The following is a 16,291-nucleotide window of genomic DNA, read 5'->3' on the forward strand; positions in this document are numbered from 1 at the left end:
TCGATTTTGGAAAGACATATGTGGCACTGTCATTGGAGAACACCATTGGGCACAGAAATCTACCAAAGTCTCGATTTAAGCGTTTTTGAAGTAAATTTTGTGACGAATTTCGTCACCACACAGTGGTCCGAAACGTAAATTTACAAGGCAAATACCATGAATTTAAAATTTGGCCACCCCTAACAATATAATATTATCAGTATTTTTAAAATGCAGCCCTCTTACTAAATTGCTGCTTAAGTGCGCTCTAGGCGTGGGCCTGTGTTGCTTAGCCCTTGAGCCGGGCCTGTATATAACCATAATATATATTATAAACTATACTTTTTTTTGTTATAATTATACAAATGTTTAAATATATTAATGTATTTTACGTCCATATAGTATTATAGTTAATATTTATATTGTTTGGACATTATTGTGTATGACCTATTATGTTATATATTTTTTTAAACGTCTATGCATGGTGGTCAAATCATAATAACTACATCTGCTGTTACGAATAATGATGACGACGACGTCTCGGGTGAAAGCAGCCCTTCAAAGCGTGTTTGTATATATAATAACTATAATGTACACTATCTAATACCTATTGTATAAGGCATAATAATGTATAACATTACGAATTTTACACTATTTAATGATAATATTACTATTATATTGGTTTCTTATTGATATGTTTTTCGATATTTTATATTCGATTCGATAATCTCGGATAATTCTGTATACCAGATATCGATTTCAGAAACTAATTCGACCATTAGTACACTGCAGTCAGGTAAGCAGGATTATTACATAATTGAACCACCTGACGACGACGAAGACGTACATGCTCGAGTAGGTTTACTATAATATGACTCCAAGGAGATGATTGGTACATATTCAATTTCTAAATGAAATTTTTCATGCCAAAAGGCATAATATGTTTGAATAAATAATTGGTATTTAATGACTATATTTCATCACTGATCGACTCGCGTTTCAGAATTATTTCTGACTAAACCAAAACACGTATAGCGAGTTCGGTTCTCCAGGCAATACCAACTAATTAAGATTTATTTTTGTTTTTTAATAATTAAATTGTATATTTAATTTGTTTTAGTTTTTTATTGTGAAATTACCTGGACGGCAATCGATGAGTTTTGACTGGAACCTGCAGCAGTGGGTATTGTACGATCGGATCTCTTTCTAGTTCATATGGTGTGTCCAATGTCCATATGTTTTTAGCAACTGCGTCGTTGCTATTCAGAGTTCAGGTCATAACTTTTCATAAAATATATGCTAACGGTCGTAGCACAATTATGTCCAACAGTGGGTGGCTAACCCTAGTTTTTAAGTGCCAGTCGCCGGAATTGAGGCACATACTGAATGAAGCGAGTGATGCTGAAGCGTGGAATCCTGTCAAAACCTGACGTAACAGTCACGATACCAAAATTAAAAAATCAAAAATGTTTAGTAGTTTTAACTGTATTTTACAACAATTTCCGGTTTATAAATTAAAATATAAGTATATAGAAAATAATTAGAAATTACTAATTACAATTAAAATTACATATAATACCTACTTTTTAATAAGTTATTATTATTATATTAAAAACAATTTGGTTTATAAATCAAAATATTAAAAGTATTTAATAATTAGATAATCATTCCATTAGCAAATTAAATTTATATTATGCAATTAAAATCATTTTATAATGTTAAATGTATTATTTGTTTTAAATAAGTTTACCATACCGATACCTTATATTTATTTAGCTGTGTCAAGTAGAATAAATTTATTGCTTAAAGTTTTTGCAAATGTTTTTTATCATTTGCAAATGCGGTGAATTTGTTAAAATGTCTTATAAAGTTATAGACTGATTGACTTTATAAAAACATATGATTTATCATAATATTATACCCTATAATAACATAGATAATAAATAATGTTACATAAATAATATAATAACATAGATAAAATTTAGTATCCATGTATAATAATTATATCTAAATAATCTATGGGAAACGACAATAATAGTCGTAGATAAAATTATCGATTCCAATAATTTCTTTCTTGATGTCTTGCCATACGTAAAATATACAAATGTCTTTATTGTGTAACACATTATGTAGATACTTGTACATGTAATTTCCTTTGGGTTAGTTTTTTAAAAGTCAGTATTTCCAGTGGGGAGCGGAAATATTTAGTGATTCGGGAGTAAAGCAAAAGGAAAAAAAGTGCTGTCATGGGACACCCGATAAAAACGAAGTTTCTTTTCCAACAAATATTATAAATTACAAATACATTTTAGTGGAACGATTCAAAATAAAAGTAAATTTAAAAAATAAATGAAAATGAAAATGATTATTATTACCTATTAGTTATTACTAATTAATTACCATTATATTAATCATATTCAACAATCGAAATTACAGACCTGTGATAACTGAAATATGATAAGTATGTTTGTGATGTAATTTTTTCCAAATATCTTGAACATTTTGCATCGACAGTGGTGTCATCTCTCTTTGTAGTCTTGTAGATACTTAGAAACTAAGATATCAGAACATTTTTAAATTATAATTATAATTTTAATTATTTTTAAATAACATAGACCCGAGACCGACTACAACACTCGTACGCGTTTTCTTCGTTGTCTAGGAGACTTCATGTAATGTTTATTATTTATATTATTTTTGATTTTGATTTTGTGGACGGTACAGTCTGTATTTCCTAGCGATAATTTTTTTAGTACAATATTATTATTCTCGTGCCACTTTATTACAATAATAGTTCAATAATTATTAATTTGTATACATTTTTTTTGTTAATATGTGATTAAAAAATAGTTTGATTTAATTTTAGTTTGGAAATAATTACTAGTACGATAATTCGCAGTTGTGTTAAATGTGGTATGACGAATACGGAGGATATCATGAATGTGCTTTCTGCAGAAGACTAACGGTAATCTTTCATATTAAATAATATACTTAGTCACATTATTGAAAAAATTAAAAGCAATAAATTAGAATCTCGTCGGAGTGAGTATTAGTTTTAAAAATATTGTTATTTAAATATATTTTTACATTTTATATCAAGAAAAAAATATAAATAAATAACTGTAGACTTCATTTTCACCAAAAATGTATATAAGAAGAAAAAAACAATTTTTAACTTAACTCTTGGGCTGTATATAAAACATAAATAGGTATTTAAAAATCTTGACTTATTTTATTTCTTTTCTATTTAGGTGTATATAATAATATTTTATTTGTGAGTAAAAAATTTTGACGATTCAATATAATGTCCTATTACTTCTTATGAGGAATTGTTTACAACACAAAAATAGGCATAATATATTTTTTTAGGTACCTACCTAAGTACAAGCTTTTTAAGTTCTAATAAAATGTACATACGAAATTGTATATTAAAATGTCAAACAAAAAAACAATCTATGGTAGATAGGTCAGTATTAAAAAATATATTATTCGTTCGGACTTGCAACTTTGTATCAATACGTATATTAATATTATTATTTGATTATATATATATTTTTTTTTCTTATAAACCCAACTCCATATTTTCAATATACCTTTAGATTAATTATAACATAATTAAGTACCTACATCACGTGAATCTATTCATACCATTATACATTTATACGGTACGTCAGTATTGACTTAAGTTTATATAACAGCTATTTAAATTTGTAAGATAATTACAATGATTAGTAGATACAGTGATTATTCTGTTATTATCAAAATATTTCATCAAACCCAATGTAAAAAAAATTCAACGATAAAAACAAAATATAAACGGATGCATTCTCGTGATCATGAGCCATATGCAGACTGTCAGGTATAACAGTAAAAAAATTGGTGACTATACGCTGAACGGTGTGGATTAATTGCATGCGTTACAAAAAAACGGGAGTTGCTTTTATAGTATAGACTCAACGCTGGACTATGGGGGGAGTCTAGCCCAGGGGTCCTCTCAAGTACCAAAATGAAATTGACCAGCCCCCCCCCCCCAGACATATTTTTTTTATAAATATAAATATTATATACTAAGTAACAAATAAACAAAATCTAATCTTCTTTTCACATTGTTGATTTATATACTAAATAATCAATAGTTTATTAATCACATTGATTACCTATACCTACTATTCTGACAACATTTTTAGTAAAGTATAATATTTTATTATAATTGGATGTGTATTTTAAAAAAATTATTGCCCCCCTCCCCCCCCAGATCTTTGCTATGGATCCATGCCTGGTCGCGAGAGTTGTCAATGGGGGGCGCGTCAAAAATACAATCGGCGAGAATAACGATACCGACTTGTAGAATCAACCAAATTTCATTATTTTTTTTTTAATTGCTAGAGGGAAATATTCTACAGCCAGCTGTTTTTCAATATTTTATTCTCAAACGTCATAATATATCTACAAAAATACAAGATAAAAAGCATTTTTTTTACAATTTTTTATAATACAAATATTTGATATAAAATACAAAATCAGAGATCAATGCGGGCTGTAGGAAGTCATCTAATTTTTCTTTCAGATAAAAAAAAATAGTCATAAAAATCCGACAATTTTACAAAGCTTGAGATTTATTTCCGTAAAGTCATTTTTTCATTAATCTATTATACCTATATACCATACGCCAAAGATATATTCAATATATTTAGATTAGTTTTAAAACAATAATTGTTCAAACCATTCTACGGTGCGTCCGGCACTCTCTTGAGTTAGTTGTGCAGATATAATAACATCTATTTAAATTTTATGAAATAATTTCATGATTCTAATTATTGTAAATTTTGTAACAACTTATTATGTATAATCATAATATGATATTTTAATTACATATTATTATATGAATATTGTATTCTATTTATATAATTATTATTAGTTCATTAATTTAGGCATTAAAAGTTTAGATGTAACTGTAATCATTATTTTTAGTACATTGCATTTATTATTATTTTTAAGCCTAGTAAAAAATTATAATAAAAAATCAAGTTTCCTTCCTCTGAGTGGCCAGTTCATCAATAACTTTCATCTAGCAGTAATGCCATCACAGCAAGTTTTTGAATAGAAAAATCCATTTTGCTAATAATTAAATTAAATAATTTATCAATTATTACCGCGTAATTTATTAAGTAATTAAATTATTTATACTTACTTTAAAATATGTAGATATAATTTATATTATTATAGGTACTTTAGTTTGTAAATATTATTATTATTATTATTTTTTTTAACGTGATGTATAAGCTCTATATGTCGTATATAAAATTGAGATTATACTGTGTTGGCTATAATTATCTAAATAAACATATTTTATATTTTATCTGTAATACTGTGCTGGCTAAAAATATTATTGTTATTAAAATAGGAAGCTGGTGAATATATTGTTTATTTCCGGATGACGATAAACACTTTGTAAATGTTTGATCGAATAAAATTATTTTATTTATATTGTAATATATTTCGACAGTGAATTTTTTTAATAATTGAATCGAGTACGTTTTTAAGTTTTTTAACTTTGGTTTTTATATTATAGTGTTTAAATTAAAATAAAGTAACGTTTTCATTTAAATTAATTTTTTTCCACGACTTAAAATAGCTGCCGACACAGAACTTAGCGCGCTAAGTTTCACGCGTGAAGTCAATCAATAATAAGATGTGGCTGCAGCTGGTCGAAATTATGCTAAGGTATGGTTGTAGTTAAATATTATTTTACTTGAGTATTAATATTACTTAACTTAGTTAAAATTTCGTATTAGAACGATAGGTGCACTCAGGATTTATTCGATAATCCAGATTTATTAAAGACCGGCTTTTAGGGAAAAAATTTACCGACGGAAGACCCGGTGGCTCGTTACATTATGTTTAAAATTTTGCGTTACTTATACTCGAGAAACAGTGAATTTTGCATTTATTGCATTTGTATGGAGTCCGGTTTTATAATGTCAATAATAATACTCTTAAATACGTAATAATATATCAAAACACAAATATAATTATTAAAAAGGAAAATAATATATATAATAACATTATAATGTAAAAAATAAATTAATAATTAGGTAACGAATTCGGTAAGTCTAATAAAAATCACATACTTAAGTATTATATTATTGCAACGTCACAGGTATAGGTATGTTTTATTTTTATTATTGTAATTTTTCAATCATCACTGTATCTTTTAGTAGCTACCACTAGTTACCTATGTTCTACTCAAAATAATATATTTACAGTCAAAATTTATGTCATACGAATTCATCAGTCAGACAAATTATTTTTAAATGTTTTTATTCTTTTGATTGTATCATTTACAATTTGAGTAGGTAGGTGTTAAATTTAACTTTTTTTCTTTCTATCTATTTATGATTACCTATATAAAATGATTAAGCACAAAAAAAAGTATTTTTTACACATTGAAAATGAATAAAAATATATGAAAAAATAGTTTGTTCGTGTAACAATAAATATTATTACAATTATGTACTAAAGTTGTTATATAGACGGTTTATTATTTTACCGTTAAATTTTGTAAGTATTAAGCACGGTTATCTACACATGTATTCCTTATAATTTTAAATGGCATCAAACATTCCAATGTTGTCATCTTAATTATTATGTATATAGCGCAATCATTCGTAGGTAACTATAAAAGATTATTTTTTTTTCTGAGTATCGTCGTAAAAAAAATTTGTTAGTGCCTTAGTGCAGGTCATATATACCAAAAGTTAAGGTGAAAAACATTTATTTAGATTTATCTGATACCTATTGCTATTAACTATATAACAATTATGTATTAATCATTCTATTTATGTTTGTATGAATATCAGTAAATACAAAGTTTTTACAAGGAGATACTGAATTTTGTAAAGTTTATTTTTCTTATAAGTCAATACGAAATAATACTAAATAAAAATGCAACATTTTCTTAAGAAAAAAAAAAATAATATTAATGACAATAAACTATAAGTAGTACAAAAAATTAAAAATGTCTATGATTAATTATAAATGATAAATAGGTAAGTGGCTAAAAAGAAAGACTTGATGGTGAGAAACAATGAAATAGAAAAACTCATTTTCCTAACAATTCTACTGTATTATAGAAACATCGCTCATTTCACTAGGTAAGAGTGCATAATACATTTAAGATGTAGATACATACTTACTATAGATAAGTACAATAGTAGAAATCCAGTGATGCATTTAAGTATACGATGATACTTTCCCATATTGTACTACAAATAATAAAAAAGCAGGTAAGTGGATGTCGCTCTGCTGTAAAGTAGATTACAAGTGATATAATATCATTGTATAAGAAAAACGATTCTGAGAGGAGACGGTTTGTCAGTCTAGCTGGATATTTTATATTTTGTTATTATTTATTTTATCATGTAAGTTGAATTAATATTATAATATTATAATTTTTTATTCGTTTCTATGGCGATAAACAAAGCGTTAGAAATAAAAATCCCATTTTTAGCGTTTTTTCGTTATTTTCCGGTGGTTTTTCCCGTGGCATTAAATAACTATTGAGGAAATCGAAAAATGACCTCTCTAAAGTACCATCTTGATCCAATTTGATAAATGAAAAAGGTACTATATGTTGAAATCGAAACACTCCTTCTGGAAGAAATTTTGTATAAGTACAGGATATAAAAATAAAAAAATAAAAATAAAAAAAAATAAACACCATTGTAAAAACAATAGCTTCCTCGCTCCGCTCAGAATCTAATAATGATTTAAAGATTATTGACATCCAAATATTAAATCAGTCTACAATTTTAGGATCTATAAGAATTTGTATTTTCCCTGAGACCGGCGGAAGTCCTAAGGACGGCCTTGGCCCTTGACTATAATGTAGGGTACCAATGTAGGGTATTAATTATTATTATTATTATTATCAAGTGTTGGCTACAAACATAATAATATGAAAAAAAAACGTTTATTCATATTATTTTATATTATAAAAAAATTACACTATGCTGGCCAAATAATGTACGTTATTTATTATTTTTTTAATCGATATAAGAAATCAACCTATTATATTTGTTTACTTCTTCTTATTAATGTTTATATTTTTTTAATTTTGTATAAAAATATTTAAATTATTATATTATGTACATCAGTTTTTACTTTCACGAATAATATAATATTTTTATTTTCTGATTACTGTTTTACTTTATAATTTCTTAAAGTTTTCCAAAGTTTTCCAAAATTATTTTAATTTTTTTTACTTTCCATTGGTCCGCGAAGAATTAATAGTTAATTTCATTTTAAATATAAATCTTCGTTTTAGATTCATAGGTGCACAGATCAACAGTGAATTGTATTATTGTAAGCGAACAAAGGCTTTTATTCATCAGAAAACGAATCTGAAATAGTTGCATGTACCACGGCAATATGATTCTTAACGATATGGAACAATTTTTGAGTCGGCTTGAGAGTAAGAAATTATTTTGACACGAGTCTTGGACGGATCAATCAAAGTAAACTATTAACTAGGCGTACCTAAACCTGGTGAGTAAGACAAGTTTATTTACTTAGTAAATTTAATATATTAGTTATATAATATAATATATTGGTTAAAGTATTTTAAGTATTTATTGTAGCTTAGTATAATAATGTATAAGTATGTACCTAGAATAATAGCTTTACACTTTTTTGATAAACTAACGCTCAGAGGGTCTCCAGCTGTGATAGTGACTACGAATGATAAATCAGCAAGCAGAGGAATTCGGTGATTCGGTTGTAAATTGGAATAAAAGTTGTCCTCATCGTCCCCGTATTATTCGTATCGCGTAAAATTATGAAAATATTGTTTAATTTAATATTGTCATTTTCTCATCACTCATCGTGCCGACACTGTGTCTTCGACTCCATTTTAAAAACACGTCACTGTAGACCAGTGGTTCTTACAATTTTGGTGATCACGGACCCCCAAAGGAAGATATTTAGAAATCTCGGAATATACACTCTTACCAATTTTCTTTCGAATAATTTTTTTGGATTTTACAAAATATCTCGTGTTGTCATAATCAATATTTCAATAATTATTTTACATTAAAAATTACATAAGTATAGACATTTATAATTATTTTGATTGCACATAATTTTTCACATATTTCTTCTATAGTGTAGACTATTGCCGGCCAGCATAGAGCACACATACGCAAACAAACACATAATAATATTATTGTACATTTTTAAAAGGTGTGTCATACCTCGCCCAATCGCCTTCATATTTCTAAAAAAATAATTTTAAAACGTATATCTATTATAATATTATATCTAATATATTGTGTGAGAGTTTTACAGTAAAACATTGATACGTATTATGAGCATCTATTATTTATTTGTTTTGATTATTATTTAATATCATAAAAATACCTCGATTAAACTTTAACTTAATACCTAATTACAGTAGTTCAGATTTCAGCCCGTCTAATCCCATATTTACAATATGATATTGCTATGTCGTTGCCGATTGTTTATTATTCATTTAATAGAGCCAGAAAATGATATTTATACATTTTATTAATTGTTGGGCCAAAAATAAGTACTGTAATATTGTATTGTGCATCTTTGTGCACCTTAGTTCTGTATATTATCATTGTTATTCTTTCGTTATAATCTATTATAATATGCCGTGATTAATTTATTTTTTTCATCATTTGAATTATACCTATATTATTATTCAGCAGCATTTAATCTATCAATAAGTAACAATACACACATAAACCTATATTCACCCACACCCACTGTATACACTAGCATTCAATGGTTTTGCGTATGGTGACCCTGTCTTAGTGTGACATCTTCAACAGGTGGTTAGGATAGAGGTTGATAGAGGATTCTGCAGTTGAAGCAGTGTTTGGCGAGTTCCTTATAAAAAGGAATTCGTTCCGTTCCTCGTTCTTTTTTTAAAAAAAGGAATTCGTTCCGTTCCTTGTTCCTTAAAAAAAAAATGAATTCGTTCCTTTGTCGTTTCTTTGGAAAATGAACGAGTTCCTTTTTTAATTCCAAATAAAATAAAAATTCTTATTTAATCATCAATGTTTTTTTTTTCGTATTATGCATACTTCTTTAATTTTTATTTATAATATATAACTACAAGTAGGTACATATTTTATATGTTAATGCAATATATTATTATATATTTTGAGATTTTCTTCAAAATTACATTTTTGGCTAACGTATATCGATTGTCTTAACGTCGATACTCGATAACAAAATATCGTTATATACATTATACACATTAAAAAAATATATCTTAATTTCGATTTTTACATACTTATCTGTGTAAATTATTGGAACTAGAAAGGAACGAACAATTTTGTTATTTTTCCTTAAAGAAAAGAACTAGTTCATTTTCTCGTTCTTTTTTTATAAAAAGGAATTCGTTTATCGTGCCATTCTTTAAAAAGGAATTCGTTCCAGGAATCCGTTCCTTCCAAACACTGAGTTGAAGTAAGTAGTCGGTACTCGGTGAAATAGGAATCTGGTGTGCACGTGGATGTCGAATGTTAAACTTATGAAAAACATATGAATAATTAATGAATATGTAAACGATAATAAATATATAATAAATTAAATATATAGTATATTATATTAAAATAATTAGAGAATTAATAATAGTTATAATTATAATATAGTTATAGATATAGCATACCTAGTATTAGGACAGTGTTGAATTTAAATAAGTATCCAGGGGAGGGTCCTTTAAATAATTTAAAACGATTGTTAATATTATATCAAGACGTTCACTTAATTATTTCCATCTTCTTCACATGGTCGTTATAATTCCAAGGTTATTATTTATTTTTTATTATTCGTTATTATTCCCATGCTCGTAATCCACCAACCTCAAACAATTTTACCCGGTTTTCACGTAAAACCAACAAACCACGTTCATTTGTCCCGTTTTTTTTCCTTATACCCGTACCCACATTGTACCCGGATTCGGACGCGAAACCTGCAAACAATTATATCCGGTTTTGAATGCAAAACCCATAATTACCCACATCTATTTGACACGCTATTATACTCTACGCACCCTTAGCCCGCTACAATTGTACCCGGTTTTGGACGCGAAACCTGCAAACAATTTTACCCGGTTTTGAACGCAAAACCCATAACCCACATTGACCCCCTTTCTTTCCCCATTCCCTTATATTTCCCGCCAGAAATTGTACCCGGATTCGGACGCGAAACCGGCAAACAATTTTACACGGTTTTGAACGCAAAACCCATAACCCACATCGACCCGCTTTCTTTCCCCATCACCTTATATATCCCGCTATAAATTGTACCCGGATTCGGACGCGAAACCTGCAAACAATTTTACCCGGTTTTGAACGCAAAACCCATAACCCACATCTACTTGACCCGCTTTTATAGCCCCCGCACCTTTAGCCCGCTATAACAATTGTACCCGGCTTCGGACGCGAAACCTGCAAACAATTTTGCCCGGTTTTTGATGCAAAACCCATAACCTTCACAAATTTGACCCGGTTTTTTACTCCATACCCGTAGCCCGCTAGAAATTGTACCCGGTTTCGGACGCGAAACCTGCAAACAATTTTACCCGCTTTTGAACTCAAACCCCATAATTTATCCATCACCCGCGCGTAACATTTTTTACCCGGTTTCTAATAGATGAGACCCGAAATATTTCAACTCATTTTGACTTCCTGGACTTAAAATACCATGTGATAAATTAATACGAAAAATCCTTCAACGCCACAGCTTCGCTGTTGAGGCAGAAACGCACTTAAATTCAACACAAGGAAGCCGGAAACGGGCGAATGCCGTTCTACGACAAAATTAAAAAATCATTGAAATTAAAACTAAAGCCGATAGGTATAGGTATATTCAACGTATAATTGGATATTTATTTTTCTTTATCTTCTTTTAAAATAATACCAATTTATAAAATTAATTATTATTGAAGTCGATCGGCGTTCGCGCGTTCTCGCTTACCACGTGGATTAGGCCTACCGGGGATACCACAATAAAAAAACGCACCACGTATAATACCTCATGCAAGACAACATGGACGATATTATATTATGTCGTTTAACTTGCAAAGGTGGCGAGGAAACTTATACAAAATGATACAACGACTGAACGACATTATAATAATATTATATCCTACATCGTGTAGTAATATTTGAAAAATATTAAAAATCCTTAGTCACAGTTTTTTTATATTAGCATTTAAAGTTCAAAAATCGACAAAATATATAAAAATCAAGAAAATTTGTAAATTATTTTCGGTTAAGAATTCGTAAAAATTTTTCTATTTAAATCTAAGATTTGAGAAATTTAATATAAGATTCCTCATAATATTGTCTACCTTTAAAAAAAAAAAAAAATGTCTACTAGCAAGTCAAATTAAATTTTTAAGACTGTTTGAAATTCATATTTTTAAAATATTTGATATTCACTCGATTTCTCATGTAACGATTTTCTTATTTTGATGCAATTAAAAAACGAATGACTGTAGATACTTAAATATTTATATCAGCATTTTCTATATACGATAAAATTTTGAAAATAATTTGACTCTTTTTTCAAATTTAATACTATCCATTATACAGTGACCCACTTGTAACTTACTGTACAGCGAAGTGACATCCACTTACCCACCTTTTTTAGTTTATAGGTATAGTACCTATATATATTATTATCATAACTACTAAATTATTTCAAGAATTCAATGTACCTACTAATTATGTACAGTAAACACATTTTACTATAAGTAAAATAATATTAAATTCTTCTTGCCCATAAAGAAATCATCGTGTTTATTTTATTTTACTTATAGGTACCTAACTACTTTTTTTTTAAATTTAAATTTGTTTATTTAATATTAGCTTTCCTAACGATTTACGATTTACCTAAAAATTAACTAATGGATGAAAATATGAAATATTGGAACAAAATATGCAGTTTAGTATCTAACGATTTTTTTTTTTTCAAAATTTGATTTTTTACATCCTACGTTATGATTATTATGATTAAATCGGAAATTACACATCATAATACTTTTTATTTTATTGTAGGTTAATGAAGTATTTTTAATGAAAAAAAACAATGGGAATACGGAAACTTACGGAATTCAAAAAGCTATAGACTTTAAACTAAGTCCGACCGAAAATTTCGATTGCACTATTGTTTTTAAATTTTATCGTGATCTTAACTCATTGAAATAGGTGCCTACATAGATTTCCCAATTTTTTTTTTTAAATCACTTGCCAGCTAAACTGCATTTATGCCACAAAAAAGTTAGTTATACCTATCTTAGATACATTTAAAGAAATAACTTTTTTTTACGGTGGTTGGGCCGCAAAATGTTCAAATCAGCACTGCTGAGTTGTAAAATTAGTTACGTTTACAATTACAATGCTCACTTATCTTTGAGATTACCGGCTTTCACGATTTTTCTGATCATCGTCACCATAATGATTTTGCGTTTATGCTTGCAGTTCATTTTCGTAGGGTGGCGTAGGCGTGATATTGCAAAATGTACAATAATAATTGTACTTAATGTATTGACGTAAAGTTACAAGAATCGATTTGGAATTTCACACAAATTTAAACTAAAAAAATAATTATATAGGTAGTTTGTGTATTTTTCCGTCGACACCAAACGTTCGGCGGCATTTCCATGGTTACATGTTTGAACGTTATATTTCATTTTCAGACACCGAAAAAGATTTTATAAAAAAAACATTTGATTATGTGAATATTTTATTTCTTAGGGATACCATGAGTATATAATAATATAAAAAATAGAGGGTAAGTGGATGTCATTCTGCTGTGCAGTAAGTTACAAGTGGGTCACTAGATGGATTGTATTATATTTGAATTTAATGAAATAATGTCATTATATATGAAAAACGATTCTGAGCGGATACGCTTTGTCAGTATGGACATTTTATATAATATTGTTATTATTTATTATAGCCTGTGAGTTGTATTAATATTTTTAAACTTGTTACAATTTTTAATTCGTTTCTATGGCGAAAAACATAAAACAAAGTGTTAGAAATTAAATTCTCATTTTTAGCGGTTTTTCGTAATTTGTCAGTGGTTTTACACGCAGAATTAAATAATTATTGAGAAAGTCGAAAATTTGATCTTTTTAAAGTACCAGTTTGTTCCAATTTGCTAAAAGATAAGATAATATAATATGTTGAAATCGTAGCAGTCTGTCTAGCAGAAATGTTAATGAAAAAAAAAAATATATAAAAACACGATTGTAAAACCACTAGCTTCCTTACTAAAAAATTTAATGAGTGTTAAAATATCACTTGTATGTAGATATACTATTTACTCGCAAGTATGTACATTGTACACATACACATATAATCCGAGATCCACTAACAAAAAAATAACCAAGTACATATATCATATTTTAATGATTTTGTTTATTGAAAATTTATATAATCAGATTTAACTATAAAAATAATATTATCATGATAGGTATACAATTTTTTTTAAATTATTAATAGAGTAAAGTTAAATGTACATAAATTTAAGAAATAAAAATTTGTAGGTAAATAATTGGAATAATATAATATATTAGATGCATAGCTGCGTTATAGATTTAAATCTGTGGGTGGAGGGGCATTTTTAACAACAAAAATAATTATATTAAAATTAAATTATCTATTGATATTATACATGTTAAATAATGTGTTAAAAAAACAATTAGGTTGGTTACTAACTAAAAATTATTAATAATTACAAAATCTTTGTAACTACATTAAAAAACAAAGTAAAATAAATGTAAATAATACATAAAAATGAATATAAATATTAGACTATTATAGAAAGTAAGTATAATAAAATCAAATATTTGCATATTATTTTAATAGACTGCATTAAAATATATCAAAATTTATTTCACATAAAATAATGTACCAACTACCAATAATTAATATACATGGCTGGATAGGACTATAGATAATATAAGAATAGATAGGCCATTCCTATTTTAACAAAATAAGGGGTCGTGGTCCGGAGTATGGATGAGAGAGAGACTGCTTTTATATAGTGTTCTCATTCCAGCAAGGTTTTAAGTTCCGGTGGCCTATCCATTCTTAAAATATTATCTATAGATAGGTTCCTCTTTCTGCGCCATTAATTTTAAAAGTGCTTCCATATCCAATAGTGTTTGATTCGATTTTATGATTGCATTTGAGGAATCATTGATTCCATATTATACATAGTATTTTTTCCCATTCTCTTTTCATGTTAATTTTCTTGATTAAGGAATTAGCAGACTATGTAACGAGTACCTAATAATCTTATTAATTGAATCTGAAAACACAGTAATATAAAAAATGGTTAGAAATTATCTGAATAGTACGTAATCTTATTTATAAAATGTGTCTACAGTGAATAATATTGGTACTATGTAGTATTTACTCAATGATCAACACTGGGCACTAACAAGTTAGTTTTAATTCATATACCTACACTTTGTTATTTAACTAGTTGCATTTAATATTTAAAATAATCTAATCTAACTTGTTAAAAATAATAATTAACTGGTTTTTTTTTGTAGTTTTTTTCATTTGTTGAATTTTTCAATTTCTTATTTTGTTAAACTTTCTATAATCTAATGAGTGACATTCCAAGATAATTTGGGTTATTACCTACCAATTTGTAATATTTGATCAAAATATCAGTTGACAATTGTTCAATTTACCTGAATTTAGTAAATTTCAGAAACTAACTTAAATTGTAACTTAGTTACTTTTTATATTAACGTAATTTCACTTAATGTAGTTGAAAAAAGTGAATAACTTTTTCCCAGCTTTGCCAATAGGTAGGTATTTATTTTTTTTTTTTTTTTTTTTGTTATTAAAAGATTTTTATTCAATCTGTTACTAAAATAGAACAATAAGAACAATTGATGAATTAAATAAAATAAAATAAAATAAAAATAAATAACGACAGATTAGACTGAGTGTAGAGGCCTCCCAGCGGAGGTACTACGACATAAGAAGGACTAAATTAGGCTAGCAGGTCACGACACCACTGTCTTTTAAGTCTTTTGACTGGATTACCTGGGATAGTAGCAGATGAAAGATTGGAGATTAGCGGATTCTTATGGTGGGCTAGGCGGCTATTGAGACGTTTGTAGTGAGTTTTGGCTAGTTCGGAGACGGATGGTATTTTTAGGTCAGAGTGGAGAGTGTGGTTAGAGACATAGAATGGTGCTTTTAGAATGGTACGTAGAGTTTTGGGATTGGAATCTTTGATGCGGTTG

General features: G+C 27.8%; 1 protein-coding gene across 1 annotated transcript in view; it reads right to left on the bottom strand.

Annotated features, from left to right (window-relative positions):
- Positions 1–1,114: 1,114 nt before the first annotated feature.
- Positions 1,115–16,291, bottom strand: part of LOC107885496 — a 22,715-nt gene continuing 7,538 nt past the window's right edge. Inside the window, exons 5-6 of the mRNA XM_029489849.1 lie at positions 2,418–2,533; positions 1,115–1,238 (exon numbers count right to left, since the gene is read on the bottom strand). Of these exons, the coding sequence (XP_029345709.1) occupies positions 1,115–1,238; positions 2,418–2,533 (240 nt within the window). The remainder of the gene's footprint in view (positions 1,239–2,417; positions 2,534–16,291) is intronic.

The sequence above is a fragment of the Acyrthosiphon pisum genome, chromosome A2 (assembly GCF_005508785.2).
Source record: "Acyrthosiphon pisum isolate AL4f chromosome A2, pea_aphid_22Mar2018_4r6ur, whole genome shotgun sequence".
Taxonomy (NCBI): Eukaryota; Metazoa; Arthropoda; class Insecta; order Hemiptera; family Aphididae; genus Acyrthosiphon; species Acyrthosiphon pisum.